Source organism: Tamandua tetradactyla, chromosome 14 (assembly GCF_023851605.1).
Source record: "Tamandua tetradactyla isolate mTamTet1 chromosome 14, mTamTet1.pri, whole genome shotgun sequence".
NCBI classification, from domain to species: Eukaryota; Metazoa; Chordata; class Mammalia; order Pilosa; family Myrmecophagidae; genus Tamandua; species Tamandua tetradactyla.
The window spans coordinates 92,490,050-92,510,203 of NC_135340.1; the positions used below are offsets into that span (position 1 = coordinate 92,490,050).

At 52.4% G+C, this 20,154-nt stretch overlaps 1 protein-coding gene across 8 annotated transcripts in view; it reads right to left on the reverse strand.

The window, feature by feature from the left end:
• Positions 1-1,127: 1,127 nt before the first annotated feature.
• The window catches only part of ARNT2 (aryl hydrocarbon receptor nuclear translocator 2), a 192,400-nt gene continuing 173,373 nt past the window's right edge, over positions 1,128-20,154 (reverse strand). For all 8 annotated transcript variants that reach the window (XM_077128517.1, XM_077128518.1, XM_077128516.1 and 5 more), the window contains 4 exons: positions 17,515-17,653; positions 16,781-16,946; positions 7,243-7,379; positions 1,128-5,409 (listed from right to left, as the gene is read on the reverse strand). In XM_077128517.1, coding sequence (XP_076984632.1) covers positions 5,311-5,409; positions 7,243-7,379; positions 16,781-16,946; positions 17,515-17,653 — 541 coding nt within the window. In that variant the 3' untranslated portion in view covers positions 1,128-5,310. The remainder of the gene's footprint in view (positions 5,410-7,242; positions 7,380-16,780; positions 16,947-17,514; positions 17,654-20,154) is intronic.

A 20,154-nucleotide genomic window follows, 5' to 3' on the forward strand; every position in this document is an offset into this window, starting at 1 on the left:
ACTCGTTGCAAGCTTTTGCATGAATGAGGGTCCTAGCTGCTTCATATCCCAAACAACACTTGCTATGGTCAGTCTTTTAAAACTTTAGCAATTCTAATAGACGTGTAGTGGTCTGCATTGCGGTTTTAATTTGCATTTCCCTGGTGACTAACGATGCTGACCATTTTTCAATGTGCTTATGTGACATCCATTTACCTTTGGTAAAATGTCTGTTTTGTATTTTTTTTCCTATTTTGTTCTGAGTTATTTACCTTAAGTTGTAAGAGTTCTTTACCTATTTTGTATGCCAGTCCTTTGTCAGATATGATTTGCAGATGTTTTCTCGCAGTCGGTGGTTTATCTTTTCATCTTCTTGACATTATCTTTTGAAAAGCAAATGTTTATAATTTTATGAAGTCCAATTTATCCATTTTTTCTCTTATGGATCATACTTTTGGTGTGATAGCTAAGAAATCTATGCCTAATTCAAGGTTGCAAAGATTTTCTCCTATATGTACTTTAAATATGTGAAGTTTATTTTGTGTCAATAATACCTCACAAAAACTGCAAACAAAATAGCAAACGTTAGGCATTGGACGGAAAAGGTTTTTAAGTGATTTTAGTCTTCAATTTGCTGGAGCGCACATAGTCCTTTTCCTACAGAGAAAGATTAGGATTAATAAGTATTTACTGGAAGTTTGACCACTTTAAATACTAACTTAATTTTGGAAGAATTAAAAAAGAAGAATGCTTGAAGAGGACAACATACAGGTTTTTCAGTCAAATTCTCATTCTGCTACTTCCTTCCTGTGTGTTCTTAGATAAGTTACTTAACTTCTCTGAGTTTGTTTCTCCATACCTAAACTAGGAATAACAAGCACACAACAGAGGCTTATAATGATTAACACTGGCAAAGAAGCTTGTGGAAAGCCTTGCCCAACAAATCTCAAGAAATGTTAGCTTTAATTTTCTTTAATCCAACGTAGCTTAGAATCCCTTAAATGATCACTTTAGCACACACGCACTCTGTATCCTTTACCGGCTGTGACATGGTACAGTCCTTAAGATGAGGCTATATCCCAAACTCCAAGGGACAAACTCCACAAACTGTTCAATTACAAAGCTGGCCTGGACTAATCATTGTTGAGACCAAAGTCATTTTTATTGTAATGAAAATTTAAAAGGCAGTTACATTAGTTACACATATACACAATTGACGTAATAACTGTTAGTCATAGAGACCATTCAAGAAATACAAATCATGATTTATCCACAGCACGGTTCACATCCATAAGAAAGGTTAAAAGAGAAATAATTAAGTGCTTAAGATTTCCCACCGAAGCCTCTCTGAGAAATCTCTTGATTTTTAAGGAAAACTAGTTGGCTACATGAAGCAAGCTGCCCTGTCCTTGCAGAGCCTGAACCTTCCTTTGCTACTTCCACAGTCAGTGCCCCACGGGCTTTGGCCAGTTGCTTGTCAACACAGCTTTGGCCACAAAATCTGAGCACATCTTCAAGTGAAAATCGGCCCGCATGACTGTGTGGTGCCTCTCCAGGTCTCAAGTTGCCTAGATTCTCGGCAGTCGAGGCTCACGGTACACAAGCTGGGGGTGGTCACGACCCGCGGGAAGCCGGCACACAGCTACTTAAGGACTAAGCCTTACTTCCCGGCAACACAAGGAGTGCCTCTAGCCTGACCTTTATTGACCAAAGCTTTAGGTAACGGCTTGTTCTTGCTCATGTGACAGATGATAACGGCTATGGAGCCGGTGGACTTAGAGATGCGAAGGTTGCCTCCTCTGCAATTGCTGAGGGCCCCACCGGCCTCATGTGGTGGCTGAGGCTAGGGGCAGCCCTGGCCTCTCCAAGTGTGGCCAATCCAGTAACACATGGAAGATTTAAATTCCGCAGTGTTAAGTTTCATTAACTATGAGGATCCTCTCACTATCTGCAACAGGTATTCATGAAATAAAAAAAAGAGTTGAATTTGATACATTGGAAAATAGAGAAGAATGCGGCTCTTTGTGATGGCTCCATCCCTTCCTGAAACCAAAACTAAAAGCAAGACCCATAGGGAGTGACATTTAGCTAGAGTGTTATCAAACCATCCTCAGCCTGTCTTGGTTGGGTCCCAGTGCGGCTGCTTTTGTGCTCTGGCCCATGGCTCAGGTAGCCTCTACTTGACCCTCTTCCATGGAGATCTGCCTGAATAGCCTGAAGAAAGCCAAGGAAAGTCTAGTATTGAAACAAGGTGGAATGAGGACGTGAGCCACAGAGGCAAAGCAGCTCTAAGTACCTCGACTTTCCAATCCAGCTCTGACTCCATGTCCAACAAGAGAGGTGTCTGGGCTGGGCTGACCAAAGGACAAGCAGACAACAAGGTCCCTGAGCATTCTGGCTTCTAAGGCTGGGCAGGACTGACATGGGAGGTACTTTCGCAAACCCCCAGGTTTAATTCTTCCTCCGATGTGTCCCGATACGTGGTGAGAGAATCTCTGGGTGTGGGAGTCTCCCAGTCCTGGGCTTCCTCTCCTCCCCCCCAATTTTCTCACTGGCCACATGACGGCTTCTTAGAATCACAACCCAAAAGTGGAGTGGGGAATAGTAAAGGCGTGGAACACAAGCCAGTCAGGTTCCCCACTGGTGCTCCCAGGACAAAGCTGGGAGGGACTGTTTATTAGGCTGCTCCTCAGTATGTCTGGGTTTGTCACCCCTGAACCCTCACTTTCCAGGACCAGGACTGAGTTGGCAAACTAAAGCCCTGTTTGAGTGAGAGCAACAGACAAAAGGTCATTGGGAGCCAGGATCTTCTCATGATTCTTTGGCCCCGTCAGTGCTCAGCATAGGCCTGGAGGCGAGGCAGGGTCCAGGAAACGCACTCACTCAACGCACCTAAGTCAAGCCGCCAACTTCCAAAAATAAGGGAAAAACAAACGTAAAACTCCTTAATCTTCCTAACTCATAGCCTTAAAGCCATAAAAAGTCTGTTTTCACCTCATGACAGACCTTTCTTCAATCCGACAGTGATTTCTGTGCCTTTTGTTTGGAGATAATCATGTCCAGGCCTGGCACAGTCTCCAGGCTGCTGATGGCAGAGGGGGCTCGGGCAGGGCCGCTCGGGCAGGCCAGGGCAGGCCAGGGCAGGCCAGCTGGGCCCTGCACTGTTAGGATGTGCAGCCACTCACCATCTCCTCAGAAGCAAAAAAGGCTTCCGACCATGTGCATTTAAACTCAGGGCCAATCAGCATTATATACAAAAGGATTAAAACAACTCTAAAACCTGCAAAATCAATGTTAATATACAGTCAAGGAGCTGTAATCACAAACCGGGCCACCAGGCAGAGGCGTGCTACAGAGCAATGTCGGCCTTCTCTGGGTGAAGCCGCCCGGCCGTGCCCGACACAGGGCATCCCCACCCGCATGCCTCTGGATGCAGACGGGGCTTGGATTTAATGCAGGGATCTCAAGAGCTCAAAGCAAACACTCTCCCAGGGCTCTGCCTGCAAGCTGGCTCACTCTGCACTCAGGGAGTCTAGAATAAATCCACTCTCCACGGCCCTCTAGAATCCATGGGAGGGTACAGTGGCTGTTTCAGTGTTTTCAGCACAAGGGTAGTGCCTGGTAGGGTCGGCCTGGAGGGACCAGGAGGGGCACGGGGGCCTCCCAGGTAGGCAGGTTCCTTCAGCCTGCCCTGAGGCAGCCCCATTTAGCTTCCTTCCAACAGGGGTTCATGGGATGTTGATGGGAAATGGGAGGCTGGCTGTGACGGAAAGAAGAAAACCAGAGAGGCAGAGAGAGCCTTCACCAAGTGCAAAGGGCGTGGGCGGGGGCACAGGGAGTAGGGAATGGAGTCTTCAACCCAGCAAGCCAGGGGCCATGGCTCAGAGATCAGCCATACAGAAGGCTCTTAGAAGTCAGGTTTTGAGGTCACCAAAGGAATTCAAGCCCCTCCTGACTCCCCACCCCACTGCCTTGAGCATGTGGCAGAACCAGAACTGGAAGCAAAATTGGAGCCCAAGTCTGCTGCCCCACAGACCTGCACTCCTTCCTGAGGGACCCTTGTTCCCTGGTCAGGCTGAAGAAAGACCCAGGCATCTCGGAAGAAAAGATTTCCTCTCCACACGTGGGGCTGGTCCATAACCACCTCCAGCGCCACTGAACATGGTCCCGGTCAAACACAGCCAGCACGGCAGAGAGGACACGAGGGGCCTGGGTCCCACTGCACACCCCATCCACGCGTCTCCAGAAGGGCCCAGGCCTCGACCACTCAGGACGGGACGGAAGGTGACCTTCCTGCAGCGCTGAGTGGGGACAAGGCCTGCCTCTCACCAATGGACGGAGGATGTGAAATACCCACATGTAATCAGGAATTGAAGCTCTTCAGCCCAAGTAAGAGAAAGGTGAGACTTTCCAGGGGGTTCCTGCAGGAGGAAGGGGCTGGCTTCTCTCTTTCTCGAGGAGGCCCTGAATCGACATCAGGTGGCTTGGACCAAAGAACTGACCTGCTGAAATGAGCAGGTACCCAGCCACGAGCCCTGGAGATGTGGGAGTGCCAGCCTGCAGAGGTCAGCCCGGCTCCCAGACCCGAGGCCAAGGTCAACAGGGCTGCAAGCACCCTCCGGCCAGGGTGCTGTGGAAGTCGGGCATGGGGTCCCCCACCTGGGTTCTTAAACTCACTGTACACTCTGGGTTCTATTCACCCACTCTGGCCAACACGACAGACACAAGGCACAGCACATCCACTAGGACGGGGAGTTCATGTCCCACTGCACGAGCATGTCCCACAGCACGTACCACGGATGCACTGACAGTTAGCTGAGTGGCAGGGAGCCAGTGTCCTCTGCTGCTGTGCCCTCTGCTCCCGACCAGCTTGCAGACAAAGGCCGCACGTCCTGTGCGCCACTTTCCCCAAGACCCCTGAGCTCCACCCATCCGGCAGAAGTTCAAGGCATGAAGAAATCCCATTTTAGCTTTCTGGGCAGGCGAATGATTGCTGTCTGGTCACGCTGGGCTTCATGGAACTGCTTAGGGTGTAAGCTGTCTATTAAGAGATAATTCACAACCACACGTTATGGGCCTGATATGCTCCCCTCCCAAGCACACACAGGTACAATGGAATAAATATGCAAATCCTAAACGTCCACCAGGGCCGGTGGCCAGCGTCAGTGTGGCCACCGCCACGGGTTAGTCGGACAATGATGTGCCTATCGGGACAGGGGGTGAGGTGCCTTCTGCTGGGCGCTCCTGCGGCCGGGCAGGGCCCCGCCCACACTGGCGCTGACGTCACAGCACGGGGGGCACCGCACAGCGGGAGGTTCCCTGTGCCCGCAGCTACTCGGAAAACGGTGGGAACATGCCCAGGTCGGCGAAGTCCTCGATGTTATAGTTGCCAGTCCCCTGGGTTGGATCTCCTGGCATGGGCAGCATGTCCTGCAGGAGAGAAGAAAGTCACAGGCCGGCTGGGTCATTCTCCCCCACACTGGGCATGTCCCAGGAGCCCAGCCTGCCATTCGCCCTCACAGGCATCTCCGGGGGTGGCCCCTAGCCCTCTGCGGGGTGCCCTGTAGGTGTTCTCAGATGACCGAGACCCTGGGAAATGGTTTTCTCCTGGGAGCTGCCATTCCAGCCAGCAAACACAACTTCAGGACACAACCTTTGTCTGTTTAAAGCCAAGCCAGGGATACAGGGTAGACAAGAGCCCCGCTGGTGGGGAGAACCCAGCCTGGCATCAACCACCTGCTCAAAATGCAACAGCCATGAAATGCAGGGTGGGGAGAGGGAGAGTGAGTGCTTGCAAGAGATCTACAAGGTCTGTCTTCATTGCGCTTATCGAGGGCAAGAACAAACCTGTGCATGGCTGTGGATGAGACAAGTCCATCAAGTTCTCTGGGCCTCAGCCTACCCATCCGGAAAATGGGGCTGGCAATGTTTCAGTTCCTTATGGCAAATTACCCAACGTGTGCTCTGCGGCATTCTAGGCTCGTGAAATACTCAGTAGGAAAAAAAAAGAGTTCTGTGGACAAATCAGTTTGGGAAACAAGGTATGCTTTGCCTACCTCCTAGAAATTCACAGTCCTCATTAGTATAATAAAGACTCTGATAAGTCCTGCAAGACAAAGAAAGTGAATTACTCTAACCAGTGTTTCACAAACTTATTTGACCAAGAATCCTTTTCAGCATCACGACCATTAAGGTCCACTTAGGAAAGTCTACTTTCCAGGGCTGACGTGAGGCGTAAGGATGGGCAAGGGCCAGGGCAGGGACAGGAGGAAGGAAGGAGGGGGCAGGGGACAAGGACTGTAGGTCAGGGACAACCAGGCTAAGCTTGGGCGAGGCACTCCTCTCTGTATAAAGGGACACTGCCTTGGGAGGTCCGGGTTAACTCCTGGACTCCTCCTTCTGTGGCGATCCTGGTTGATTTGGGCTGAGGGTGGGGTCAAGGGAGAGCTGGCCTCGAGAAGGTGGGATCATAATCACAGGTGCCCCACACCCTTCCCACAGTGCAGCCCTTGCTCTGCTCCTTGCTTTGCAGGCAGGCCCGAGCTCTGGGCAGTGACAGGATGACCAGGCTCCTGTCCCAAGGTGCCCGTCCCTCATGCAGACCTGGGGAGGGTCGAGCCACTTGGCTGAGGGGTTGTCAGCAGGCCTGCATCACCATTTGGAACCTTCCAGCAAGAACATTTCTGGCTTAAAGTGGAGCCAAGGGAACCCCGAGGGGGCAGAGTCCTCCAGGGTTGCATTCCAGCTGCACAGTTAGATCCTGTGCCCGAGGCAGCAGGAACGGGCCAGAGAGGTCTCAGATGACAGAGGAGCAGAAGCTCAGGTAGGGTGCACGGGGACCCTCACCCAGGGGCCAATTCCTGGGTTCAACCACGGGCAAGAGCTGAGCCAGGGAAGAGCTGAAGTTCCATCTAGGGCCTGGCCTGGGACACGCTGCCTCTCCTGGGGGGAGGTGGTGGTGAGGAGGTGGGCCAGGCAGTGGGAGACCCTCAAGGCTGGACGGGGTCCTCTGCCCTCAGGAGAGGCCACAGGTGTTGCCCCAGGGCTAGCACCCTCCAGTCTGTGGCTGAGGGGCAGTGTCCCCTTTGGTCAGCCTCCACTCGAAGGCCACAGGTCCCTTTCCCGGACAGCACCTGAGGCTTCTGCTGGGCAGGTGGGACTTTCTCTACCCCTGGCCTCGTGGGCTCCCTCTGGCAGTCGGAGCTGCGGCAGCGGCCGAGGGGGGGGAGGAAGCAGAGAGAAGGCGGTGCTGGCTCGATTTACCTGGAACACTTCGGTCTGACTGGGCGGCTGGTGGGAGTGCTGCTCGCCGCTCTGCTGACCGTGGTGCTGGCTTTGCCACTGGGACCAGACTTCTGAGGGCCGCCCTTGAAACTGCCCGCTACTTTGTCCACTCTCAGCTGAAAGATCCGACGCACAGGACACTGCCTTTAAAAGCCATCCACGAGCCCATGAGACCTAAGAACCGGGGCAGCTCCTGGGGCCCACGCTTCTGCATGGCACTCCGTCCACAGCTGCGGCGGGCTCTCTGCCCTCCGCTCTCTCTCCCTCTGACTGTGATGGAAATCAGTCAGGTTGGCACTAGAGAGGGCACTGGGCGAAAGAAACAGGGGCCCTCTGGGGAGCGGGGACAGGCCCTGGGCTCGCCCTCCGTGCCCAAACCCGGAGGCTGTGCATGGGGCCGGAGCAGGCGCTGGGAGAGGCCGGCTCGTGGGCAGGGCCACCCGTCGGCGTCAGAAGGGAGACGCGGGCCCCACCACTGCCAGTCTGCCCTGCCAAGGGGCACGTCTCGGTTCACAGGCTGCTCTCAAAAGGGACTCTGGCCCTGCGGGAGGAGGGGCTCACCTCGGCATCTCCCTCACACCTGTCAGCCTCACTGCCTTTGAGACTTGGCTGGAGACAAGCCCCCAGGCCCTTCTACAAGGACAAGCAGCCACAACCCTTTGCCTTAGTCTCTTTAGCTGACTGCGTCCTAGCGTCAGCTGTTTGGGAGGGAAGGAATCTGGGCCCTGCTCAGACAACGAGAGGGCTTATTGGTAGGTTAATTTAGAATGAGAGCAAACCTGCTTTGTCTACAGTTTACAAAGAACACCCAAATGGAAAAAGAGAAAATAGAAAAAATAAGCCACATTTTATATAAGCCCTTTTTAAGATTATACCGAAAAATGGCTAGTTTATTTTAAAGTGCATTAAGATAAACCCAGAATTATTTTGTTTCAATCATTCGGTAACATTTGGCAATGGGAGGCAATGGGCTCTCGTCAAGCTCTGGGTGGCAGGACAGGCCCCGGCTGAGCTTCTGCTCTTTGCAGCGGTCAATGCTGGTCACTGGTGACCTTACTCTGCCCGAGGCGTGGGGCTGCGCTTATCTGAGCTAAGTTTAGAAGGAGTTCCAGGAGAAGCAGCTCTCTGTCTTACACGCGCGTGCGCACACGCACGCACCATCCATACCGACTGATATCTGAAAGGGTTTAAGGAAAATAAGCTCCCTTGAAGTTCTCACCTCGGGTACTTTTCCAGTTCTGCAGGATGGTAACAGCTGGTAAAGAGTTTTCTAAAGTCACAAGGCCCTACTTCAGCACAAAGGGGGTTAAAATTTGCACATGGGATTCTGTTGTGAAAATATATACCCCTGGCAACCACATTAGTGAGGACACTGAATACTTGTACCCTGGTGCTTACTTCTGAAAGGATATCCTATCAAACAGTTGACTGTCTTATGCCATTATGTCACAGTGCCCTCATAAACCTCTAGCGCTTGATTTGTGCATTTGGAAAGGTCACCCCGTCAGAGGTATGGAAAGGAATGGAGCAGACAAGAGGGAAGGACACATCTCTGCAAGAGATGACACTGGCTGAATTATGGAACTAAAAGCAAGTTGGAGAGAAGCGGATGGATTTGAGATATGGTGGAGAAGGAGGTGCTCGCTGAGTGATTATTAGCCACGCTGAGTGGAAAGAGTTAAGGGTGATGAACTTGAGCTTTTAGCAGTATTCACAGCCCCAGCTTTGGACTCGTAGGTCTGTGCTTAGAAGACATGTCTACTTACTCCTCTGAAAGACACCTTAGACTCACCGTGCATAAAGCAATCGTCTCACCTCCTCAGAGTTCCATCTTACTGGATGGCAATGCCATTCCCAAGAGAAAAAAACAAGCGGTGGTTCTTTCTTCCCATGGAACCCTCAGAACCAGTCCGCCATTGAGTTCTGTTGAGATTCCACTCCTCTAACCACCACCTCTCATTTCCTGTGCCTTCCTTCCATACCCCCTCTGGGTCCCACCACACCCAGCCTCTGCCAGCCCCACCTGAGTACTGGTGTGAGCACTCTAAAGCAGTGGTCCGCCACTATGAACTCACGTCTGCATTCCTTAGAATTGGATCACAAGGTTTTCATCATCTGGTTTTCATCTCCATTTCCAGGCCCATCTCCCACTTCTTTTCTCTACAACTCCCATCCCCTCTTTGTAGTCACGTGACAGTATCTGGATCCCCAAACACCACGCCGTGTCACACCCGCGGTACTGCACATCCTTCCCTTCCCCAGGCCTGGGAATTCCATCACACTCAATGCTCTAATCTAAGTGGCTTTGTGTGAGAAGTCTCTGCTGGCTCCCCCAGCCATTCTCTCCTCTTAGCTCACCCACGGCTCTTGTATTCCCACTTCTGATGGCACCTTTATATTGATATGCCCTCAAACTGTGAGTAACTTAAGGCCAAGAACCATGTCTATGCCCATCCCAGCCTTTATTGGGTACAGTGCTGGGCACATAGGAGGCCTCAGTAAGTATTTACTGAGGGAAAGAATGAGTGCATGAAGGAGGGAAGGGTAGAGAGGTGGGGAAGAATGTGGTAAGAAGGAAGGAACACAAGCCCACCACAAACACTCATTTCTACTCAAATTTGAGGCTTCTTGGGTATAGCTGACCTATGATGAAACAAGTACACATTCATCAGTCTTTCTTCATCGACAGTCAGAGAAGGATTAGGGTGGAGGGGGGCGGTAAAGATTAGGAGAAGAGAAGCTCCTTGTCTCTGGGGAGGATTATTGTATTAATTACAGCTGCAAAGACATAGAATAAAAACTCTTAAACTTCCCTGAAGGGAATGGGACTCAGTGAAGGAAAGGGATTCTTCTCAAATGTTTGCAACAGATATTGTGGGCACCCAGAAAAAAGTTCATCGGGATTGCTTTGGGAATGGCACAAATCAGTTACGAGGGAAAGGCCTTAGGAGTTTTGGAGCACTGACTATGTGATGGGTATTGTGCTAGGTGCTTAATATACATCATTTCACTTCATTTTCTCTCCACTGTGCCTCTAAGAGATGGATGCCATTGTTCACATTTCTCAGGTAAGGAGATTGAGCTTCAAAGATGCAAAGAAAATTGCCCAATTCATAGAGCTCATAAATGCAACAGCCAGCGTTCGGACCCAGGCTCTTCTGACTCGGAGGACCATGTGCAGTTGTTTGATAAATGCAGTATGTGTACTGCAGACGCCACGGTCCAGAAACTAAGCAGAGGGCTGCAGATGCGGTGGAGATCAGTACTGGCCTAATCCGTTGAGAAAGACAGACAACTGACTGTCCTGACTCAACCCTAACTGTTGAGTCCTTCTAAGGGAGACCGTGCAGACTTGGAAGCCCCTGAGAGCAGGACTCAACTCAGACTTAAGTCTTCCTAGAAGAAGTTTCGCCCAAGGTGATGACCTGAAGGATGAGTTCACTGGCCATGTGATGGGAAGAGTTAAGGGGAAAGCCCTCCTTTCAGAACATGCTTTTTTCTGAATTGTATTAGTAGCCTTGCTCAACAAGGAGCATGAAGTGCAGCATGGTCTCTCCTGGATGACACAGCACTGTGGGTTCTCAGACTAAGCTTTGGCTCTCACCGACCTGCCAGAGCAGATGGACAATGTCCAGGGGCTGCACACGGCCTGCCCCAAGATGTACCCACAGGCCTCTTCCTGGAACAAAGCTCCAGCGATTGCTGACATCCTTGTGATTTACTTCTTGTTCTGAAAGCCATGTGTATGGGTACAAACTACAAGCTGGGTTCTAGCCAGGCTGGGTTTCTTTTGCTCTTTGGGCTTCTTGAGCAAGGCCGAGGTCTGCTCCGGTCATGGCTGGATGTCTGGGCTATAGGCCAGCCCCCATGCCCAAATAGACAGTGCTATTGGCTGCTTCTGCTTGGGCCAGCCAAAGGGGCTTCCAGGCCAAAGGTCAGAATCTTTGGATTCTGAGGTGGTGGAAACAAGAGGATGAAGTCTCCTTTTCATTAACTGGAGCCAATATTTATCTTCAGCTGTCCTACCATTTTTTCCTTGTGAGATTCAGCTGCTTCAGAAACTGTCCTGATTCAAGACTTGGTTGAAGTCCCGCTCGGTGGGTCTATGTGGTTTGGTTTAGCTCAGTGGTTCTCAACCAGGGATGACTTTTGCCCCCTAGGGGACATGTGACAAGGTCTGGAGACATTTTTGATGATCATAAATGAAGGGGTGCTACTGGCATCTAGTGGACAGAGGCCAGGGATGCTGCTGATCACTCAGCAATGAACAGGGCAGCCCAGACAACAAATAACCATCCAGCCCAAAATGTCAGTACTGCTGAGGTTGAGAAGCCTTGCTGGATCAAGTCAGCGAAGAGCACCAAAAAGGCAGCTTATTCACTTACAAATGGATTCTGGTCCGAAAACTCAAGAACTATACCTCACAACAAGGATGACAAGCTGCCCGACATTTCTGGCTGGGATCTCATCTTTACATCACTAACTAGTAGGGATGGGGAGGGTCTATCATTCCTGAAAATGTTCCAGTAAGAATGCACAGGGCTGAGTTTGGGGGTCAGAAGCTGGGAAGAGAGTGCGAATATGGCATCTGCAAACATTTCAGGTTATCGAAACCTCTCCTCTCCCTCACCATGCTTACCCCAGCCCACTCCATCTCTAATTGTTCTATTTATAATCGAAAGAATCTTCAAACATTTCTGGAAGATTGATTCTTTCAATGTTTCTCTCCGCAGTCAATCTGCTGGGGTGGGTGAGGTGGGCTGGGATGGACATGGCTCTTTTAAGGAAGGGCATTTATTCCATGGATGTGATTCTTGAGACTTCAAAGGATGCGCGTCCTGAGAGGTGTGAGTATAATCCATTGTGGCCAGAGTTATCTGCTTTGACTGCTGTGACGTGTCACGCATGGATGAGATGCTGGAACTGCCTCTTCCTAAACTGAAAATCATACAATGAACAAGCAACGGGCATGCTTGGAGGTATGCTGACCCATTACACTGGTCCATTACGTTTGGAAGTACGTTGATCAAAGAAATAATGTTATTTAGACCTAATACTGAACGGACACATATGCCACATTCAGAGCAAACCAGGAAATAGAACACTGGCCCGCAGAGCATCTTTGAGCCATTTCTCATGAGGCAACCTATGTGCCTGAATCCCTGCATTTCTCCAAGGAACAGCATAACGCCAGTGAGCGGATGCCTGGTGGAGAGACAGAAAGAAGCTGACCAATCTGGAGATCCAGGTTGTACACACCTTTGTCAGTTATCAGTTTATTACCTCTCAGCTCTAAATCCATCCTTCTTTGCCTTGCTTTGTGATACTGGAGCTGGACTGTAAACAGGGCCCTTTGCCAGCTGGTACAGTGTTAGACTTTGTCAGTGGAGGGTGCCAGAGGGACACTGCAAGAAATAGCAGAGGAAGGGGCTTCTCTCCCGGGTTGCGATGTTTTCCTCCTCCTAGGGTGTGTTACAGAGTGTACGTGTAGGGGGCACAGCGGTACTCACTCTTCAGCGAGTTTCTCTACCCCCAGAGGTCTGCCTCCTGCAAACGAGCTCTAGGCAACAGCACTCTCCACTGAACTTCTCGGCCACCTAATGGGTTGGCCAAGGACCACTTCTGGTCTACCTGCCTGGCTTGTGAGTTTCCTGGCCACCCGGCAGCCTGGCTCTACAGACCGACTGAAGCCCACACCCTCTGGCCAGTCTGTTTCCCACTGGCAGGCTGTGTGCTCCTGTGGCAGTTTCTCCAACAAGGTCTGGATCTCAGCCTTTGGTGGGATCACCCCTTCCAAGTCCTTAATCCTGTCTTCTCTCCACTCCCTCAGCCTTACAGGTGGACGCTGCTTCCCCTATCTGCTATTTCTGGATTCCTTAAGGTCATCCTTTAATAAGTTCAATTGCTTAAAAAATGCTCACATTAAATACTTCCTGTTCAAATTAATGGTGTAGTTTCCACGTCCTGATGAGGCCCTGATGGAGGAAACATCTTTCCCACTTGGCTTTTCAAGAAAATAAATACTTGTACTTGAAAATACTTCACAAAATGAGTTGTGTGGTTTCTTATTTCTGCCTCTGGATTGCTACGTGTCAAAGAACTAGGTTTTTGCCATTACCCAAGTCAAATTGAAATTGAAATGAAGATCAGAAATACAGATGCAACGGTCATATAGTTCAGGATGACACAACAGACTTGAAGTCCGACAAATGCCTTGGATGGACACTCGAAAGCTCATGGAATGAAAACAGCATGTAGGTCACCGAAAGGGGCAGGAACCCAGACAGGGCCATTTCCTCTTTAAACGAATCAACTCGATCTACAAAGTTGTCCCGAGGAGTCCAGCTGAAGGTGAATCACTGCTCAGATGTGACCTGTGATGTTCGCCACCCCGTGACATCAGCCACCTAAGCCACCACAGGACGATGCTTGCTGAGTCTGCTCAGCAGGCACCCCGAAACCCAGGCTGGTGAGAAGTGGGGAGTTCCAGGCGGACTTTGATGCCTCTCTGGACTGGGTACCTGGCCGAGGACAACTAGCCAAGGCTAGGTCCTGTGGGGTGCCGACATGCTTGGAAGCCCTTCCCTGTCCACCCAGCAGCCCACAAGGCCGAAACGGTCTGGCCCACACCCTTGCAGAGGCCTCTGGGGAAGCCACTCAGATGTGCACGTGCAGGGCTGGGCGACGTCTGCCTACTGCACAGGTGACCACCGCCTACCGCACAGGTGACCACCGCCTGCTGTTTAATCTCTCCTATGTTTATTTAATAATTAATGAAACTGTCCATTAGTGGAGACTGTTCTGTTTCCTTCTCCGCTCACCCATGCTCATCTGCTTTCCTCCCTGTGCCCCTTTCCACTGTGGCCCCAGGAACAGCCATCCTTAGTCCTAACCAGTCCCTCAGATTCTCTTCCTAATCACTCCTCTCTTCTCTTTCACCTTACCTTAAGCTTGGTGTCCCTGGAAGATTCCACTTCCGTGAATTCCTCTGGATTTGGGGGTGGCTTGTTTTCCCACACTCTACAGGGCTCAAGGTCGGAGGGGGGACTGGCATCCACAGCCCTCAGGCCATCTCCATGCTGAGGTGAAGCCCCCCAGTCCTCATGCCTGCATCTGCGGCTGCCCCCTAGCAGCTTCTTGACCACAGATGATGCCAGCATCCACCTGCCTCAAGGTCTGCGTCCCCGTCCTGAGACCTGAGCTCCCTTCCCTCTCTTTCCTCCTCAGCTCCGTCTCTCTGCTCATTCCGTTACACTCTGCCCAAACGCCCCACCTGCATCCGACGCCACTCAAACTGCTCCCACCGAGGTCAAATGATGTATTATTGGTGGCAAGGCCACCCGAAGCATCTGGAGCCTTAGTTTCTGTGTTTTATAGTATCTTCTAAAGCCTCATTAGAAGGGACATCTGCTGGGCCATCCAGTTCCTGCTCGATTCTAAGATCCCCTGAACGATGGATTAGAGAAGATGGTAAGTTCAGAGCAGCAGATGGGAGGGCAGACTCGGCTCACAGCACGTGGGTTTGAAAGTCGCCCTCCAGGCAGACCCACACTGCTGCTCAGTCACGAGGCCTCGGGCAGCAATTCGGCTCTGTCTCAGCTTACTTATCTGTAAAATTAAATACTTATGGTGCCTACCTCATGGGGCTATTGTGAGCATTACACGAATTTAAATGTGCAAAATTCCTAGCAGTTAGGGTCAGCTGCTCTCATAAAAACAATAGTAAAATAATAATTAACATTAATATCTGGAGTGTTAAGATATCTCAAAGTCAATGGTAAAAAAGGCTTCTAAGTCTCAGGACTCCACTTTTTCGATTCTGTCTTTGCCATCAGGGCTATGATATGACCTCAGCCCACAGCCTTGTCCTACCTGTGCCCCATTCTCCATTTACATTTCAGGGCCTGGCATTTGCTAAGTAGAAGCTGGACAGATGGACAGAGCCAAAGGCACTGGGTCGTGGGGGTGGGGAAATGGCCTGCCCACCTTCCTTGTTATGGCCACTATGAGGTGCTGCTTGGCCTTGCCAAGAATGGGCGCAGGTTCTCTTCTAGCCTCTGCTGACCCCAGCAGACACAACAAATCCGCGGCCGTCAGCTACTGGTGCATTCCACGCAGGCATGGCTGCTGCAGCTCCAGCACTGGCTTGCCCTTGTCCGTTTACATGTCTGCTCCCTTTGAACGTAATCGTCTCCAAGGCAGGGACTGAGCCTTTCCCCCTGCCTTTTCCCAGGACCCAGCATGGGCCTGGCACTCGTGAAGGCTTGTGGAGTCAGTCAGCACTGCATGGGTCCCTACTGTCTCCAGGAATGCTCCGGTCTACAGCAGCCCGCCTTCAGTAGGAGGCAGAGGGGTCTCCCACGCCCAGGAAAAGAAACAAGATGTACAGAATGTTCTCACAGAGCACTGCGGGGAGAGGGGAGGTCTCCTGGGACTGAGACTGTTGACCTCAGGGTGGTTACTGAGGTGAGTGCTGCGCTAAAACTTGAGAGCAACTGCCAGGGGGCATCTGCTCTCTGAAACAGGGCACTGTGGCTATCAATTTAGTTTCATTTAATAATGTGACAAGGATATTTACCAGCTGAACATGAGAACATGCTACAAGTAAATGGGATTAATGGCTGGAGAGGCAGCTAATTCCAAAGGGGAGGGTTCTGCTGAGAGGTCAGGAGATGCTATGCCCCAGGTGAGTGGGGGAGAAGCCGGCAGGAGTGGTGGAGGTGGCAGAGGGGGTGGGGAGCCGTGGTGACCCCGCAGCACTGGCTGGACAGCATTCTTCCCAAGGCTGACAATGAAAACTGAGGCGTTCAGCTGAGAGTGATCAATTCTGCAGAGAGCACCCTATGAGTCCCACACTCACAGCCCTGCGAGAAAAGGGGAGACATCTCAGGCGTCTTAGCAGCAGCACAGGCCACCTGTCAGCCACTCCTCACCTGAGATGCATCCCTGGCCTTGGGAGATGTGCTGAGGGACTCATCACACACATGAAGAGTGGGCAATGGCAAGGGCTCCTGAGAGATGCACCAGAGGCGGTTACTTAACCCTTTATGGCCTGAGGTTTTGTTAACAAAGTTAAGAAAGCTGTTCTTAAGTGGGATGGGATCTTCTTTTCATGTTAAGAAGACAGCAAGAACTTTATAATGTTTACTGACACAATCTGTCACGCCTGCAACTATTCTCCAGTCGAAACGAGGGTTTTTGATTTGGGGGAGGGGGAGGGGGCAAATGTCCTTGCCAAGGGCCATAAAGGGTTAAAATAGCAATAAATCACACCAGGGCACAGGAAGATCTTCCCGGTATCTTGAAAAACAGTAAAAGTCAAGTCACAAAACCAAGCTCTAAGCACCCACTGGCCACACCACAGCCGGAGAGAAGAGGGGCTCTCTGAACTCTCCAGGCCTTGACCTGGGATTCCAGGGGCCGGGGGCTAAGCCCTTGAACTCAAAATGCTCGGGAAGCATTCCGCTTTTGTGGGTTCCCCCAGGAATTCCTTCCCTCTGTCCCCATCCCCACCTACCGAACCCTGGAGTCCTGCTGGCAAGAGCGGAGTAGGCGTTCCCGCTGGGCGAGGAGGTGGCTGGGCTGGAGAGGGGGCTGTAGGAGGCGGGGTCTGCCGGGTAGCTGTGGCCTGTCCCGACCCCAAAGGGGGACGACTGCGACTTGCCAGGTTGCGATGGGATTTGCTAAAAGCAGGACAGAGCAAGCAGATGGGGAGCGTCACCCAGGGTTCTGGGGCAGGGGAGAGCGCCCAGATGCGGAGTGTCACCCAGGATCCTGGGGCAGGGGAGAGCGGGTGAAGTGCCCCACCCGCACCCCGAGGCTACGGTGCTCTGGGTCCCCTGGTTTCCTGGATGAGGGAGACCCCAGCCCTGTGCCCACAGAAGTCCCTCCACCCAGGCCAGACCTCCTCACAGCACAGTGAGTGAGCTGAGTGCACCCAGAGTTGGGTATTTTCACACACTTCTTGGGGAGGGGCAAACAGAGGGTGAGGGCTGATGCCTAACGGGGCGCCCCTGCCCGCCTCACCCGCCTCTTATGGGTTCCCCAGGCCAAGACGGCGAGGAGAAAGGACCCCCCCGGCGCAGGCCTGGTGAGACTGCTGGGGAGCAGCTCTCGGGACGCCCTTAGGGTGGCCAGCTGTTGTCGGGCACCGATGCAAGCCCAGCAGTGTTGGTGGCCGGTCCTCAGAGCCGGGCACCCAAGCAAGCCCACCTGGGGTACACCACCTGTTTCGACGGGCAAGACACATACCTGTCCGGGGAAGGGTGGGCGACTCCCCGACCACGCCACCTGACTCTGGTTCAGCTGCCGGGAGAGCTGGGACATGTTCTGGGCGGCTGACGAGGAGGACTGGATGTCATTCACTCCAGGCACGTGAACCACCGAAGAGCTGGAGGAGGAAAGCACGCACTCACCCCAGGAAACGCCCTGCCTGGACACCCTGCTGGCCCCGCGCCCGCAGCTCCTGCCTGCTCTCTGCCCGCCCTGCAGCGTGTCACTGGATTTACGACACACGGGGAGCCACGGGGTCTGCCTTCTGTCCCTCCAGGGGTCCCCTGGCCATGCCGGGACCCCCTCAGGCTCATTCTCCCCTCAGGGGTCCCCCCAGTATTCTCCTCTACTTAAGTTTCAATCCTGCCCCTCGTGTATCTTCCGCTGTCAATTTAGCTCCCAAGGAGAGAAAAGCTTCTCGGAATAAACATCAGTCCAGTGTGAACTGTCTCCTCTGTGGTCCGGTTCCTTCATTCCTTTGGAGGCAGGCATAAGGCTTAAGGGTTCAGGAGACAGGGTGCAGGCACGAGGGAGTTTGAAACAGAAATAAGCGCCGATGATGGAAACCTGCTGGGTGTGGCCCAGTCCTGCCACCCAGAGCACCAAGCTGCTCACCTCTTCCGTCTCCTATCGGCCCGCCTTCACTCCCTCCATCAGAGCTTTATTAGGCACTGCTGCGTGCACTGCATTGATTTCAGCGCTCTCGAGGGCACTTCCGCAGGCCCAATCTCTGACCACCTGTCTCTGTGTCTGAAGCATGCACCGTCTGTGCTTCTGGGCAATTCTTCCATGATATATATTTTGGCTATGTCAAGTATATGGTAAGTTCATTAAAGATTGAAAGGTGAGGCAGAAGACGTGTATTTTGTTTCTGGCCCTTTGTCCTGGCTCCCCAGGACGAGCTCAGCATGAAGGGCGGAAGGCTGGGCGCCCGTGAGCAGCTCAGGCGGGGTGGAAAGGGGCTAACCTTCAGCTGGGCTTGAAGGACAGGTTACAGCTGGTAGAGAAAATGGGGTACAATTTCACTAATTGTAATATTTTTTCTATGCTCTCTGGTTCTTCCTAAAACGGGGAGGAAGGAAAAACACCAGACATTCTTTCAACAGCCATTGCAAAAGGATGATGCATCACTCCCACCTTCCTAAAGCTAATTCCTCACTGCTAATATGTTATGTTATTAACATAAGGAATTATGTCATAGGCTTTCGTTCCCATTCTCCCTCCTTGATGAAAGTATGTCAGGGGCCGTTTTCTGACGTCCCTCAGTGTCTGATGGCACTGACAAGGGCTGCAGCACCGCTGGCCTTCGCTAAAGTTCCCAGGTTGGAAGACAGGGGCCTCTTGGGGTCAGGGCAGGCCCCTATGCCCAGCTTTCCCCACGGCCTCGGGGCTGCAGCAGGCACAGGCCACGGCCAGAGACGGGGCTGAGGATGAGGTGGAGGAGCCCTTCTGCTGAGGCTCAGATCAGCCTACGACCGTCAGGCCCCAGGGCCGTGTGTCCCATACCCGTCCCCACGCCAAGCCAGCTCAGTCCATTTACAGGAAATTCTGCCCATTACCCAGGTGTAAGGCTTCATGGTCACCCTTCCTCTCCTGTCTGTCCATCCATCCGTCCATCCGTCCGTCCATCCATCCATCCATCCCACAGACCAGTATTTAGTGAGTGCTTTCCCTGTGCCAGGCTCCACGCAAGTGCTTGGTCCCTTATTCCTGGCATGCACAGCCAGCTGGCCATAAGGCCTGCCTCTTTTTCCACAACTGCCCTTCAATCCACCCCACTCTTTCGTTTCTAAGACAAGAGCCTAACACAGGTCCCAGCATCTGGACTGTCTGACAGAACTGCCCATCTGCAGCCTCCTTCCTCCACTCTGCCCCCACACCACTGCTGCCCCAATCCTCAAGTCCCGTGTCTCCTTATGATGAGGTCCAGCCTCCTGAGCATGGCATTCAGAGCCAAGTCTCATCCTCGGTGAACTTCTCCTCCACTCACTCCTGCCTCCCGGCTTTGCTCGGGACACTCCTGATTCCCGCATGCACTGAGCTCTTGTCAGGTAGCAGAACTGGACTTTCGCCTCCAGGCTAGCTCAGGAGTAGGCTAAACCTTCCCTGGCCACACCACCTCAGGCTGCCCCATCACCCCTCAAGTTCTGTCTCCTTACTGCCTCTTGCCTTGTGCTGCCTCCCTGCTCCCCCCTGCTCAGACTGTAGGACAAGCAGTGAATGCTACAGGGATTCAGTGAACACGTGGCCCGGGCAGGGGCTGCATGGAGGCTGGCATGGCCTCTGTCGGTGCATGCTGCATGGATGGACAATGAAGCAGCACAAGGGAAGTCCACGGGCCTTTGCCGTGACTCAGCAGAGTGCTGTGCCCTGCAGCGATGATGGCTCAGGAGCAGCTCAGCAGCGGCTGCCACCTTGCCCTACTGTCGGCAGATCAGAGTTCCTGCCCGAGGCCAGGGTTCCCCAGAGCCTTGGGAAAGGCTGCAGGCCAGCGAGGCTGAGCTGCGGGACTAGCCAGGGCTGCCCCAAGACCTCCCAGCCTGCTCACTTGGGCCACAGGTGCGGGGCCACTTGCTCCTTCCAAAGGAGGCTTGTGAGTGGTGACCCTCAAGCTCCCCT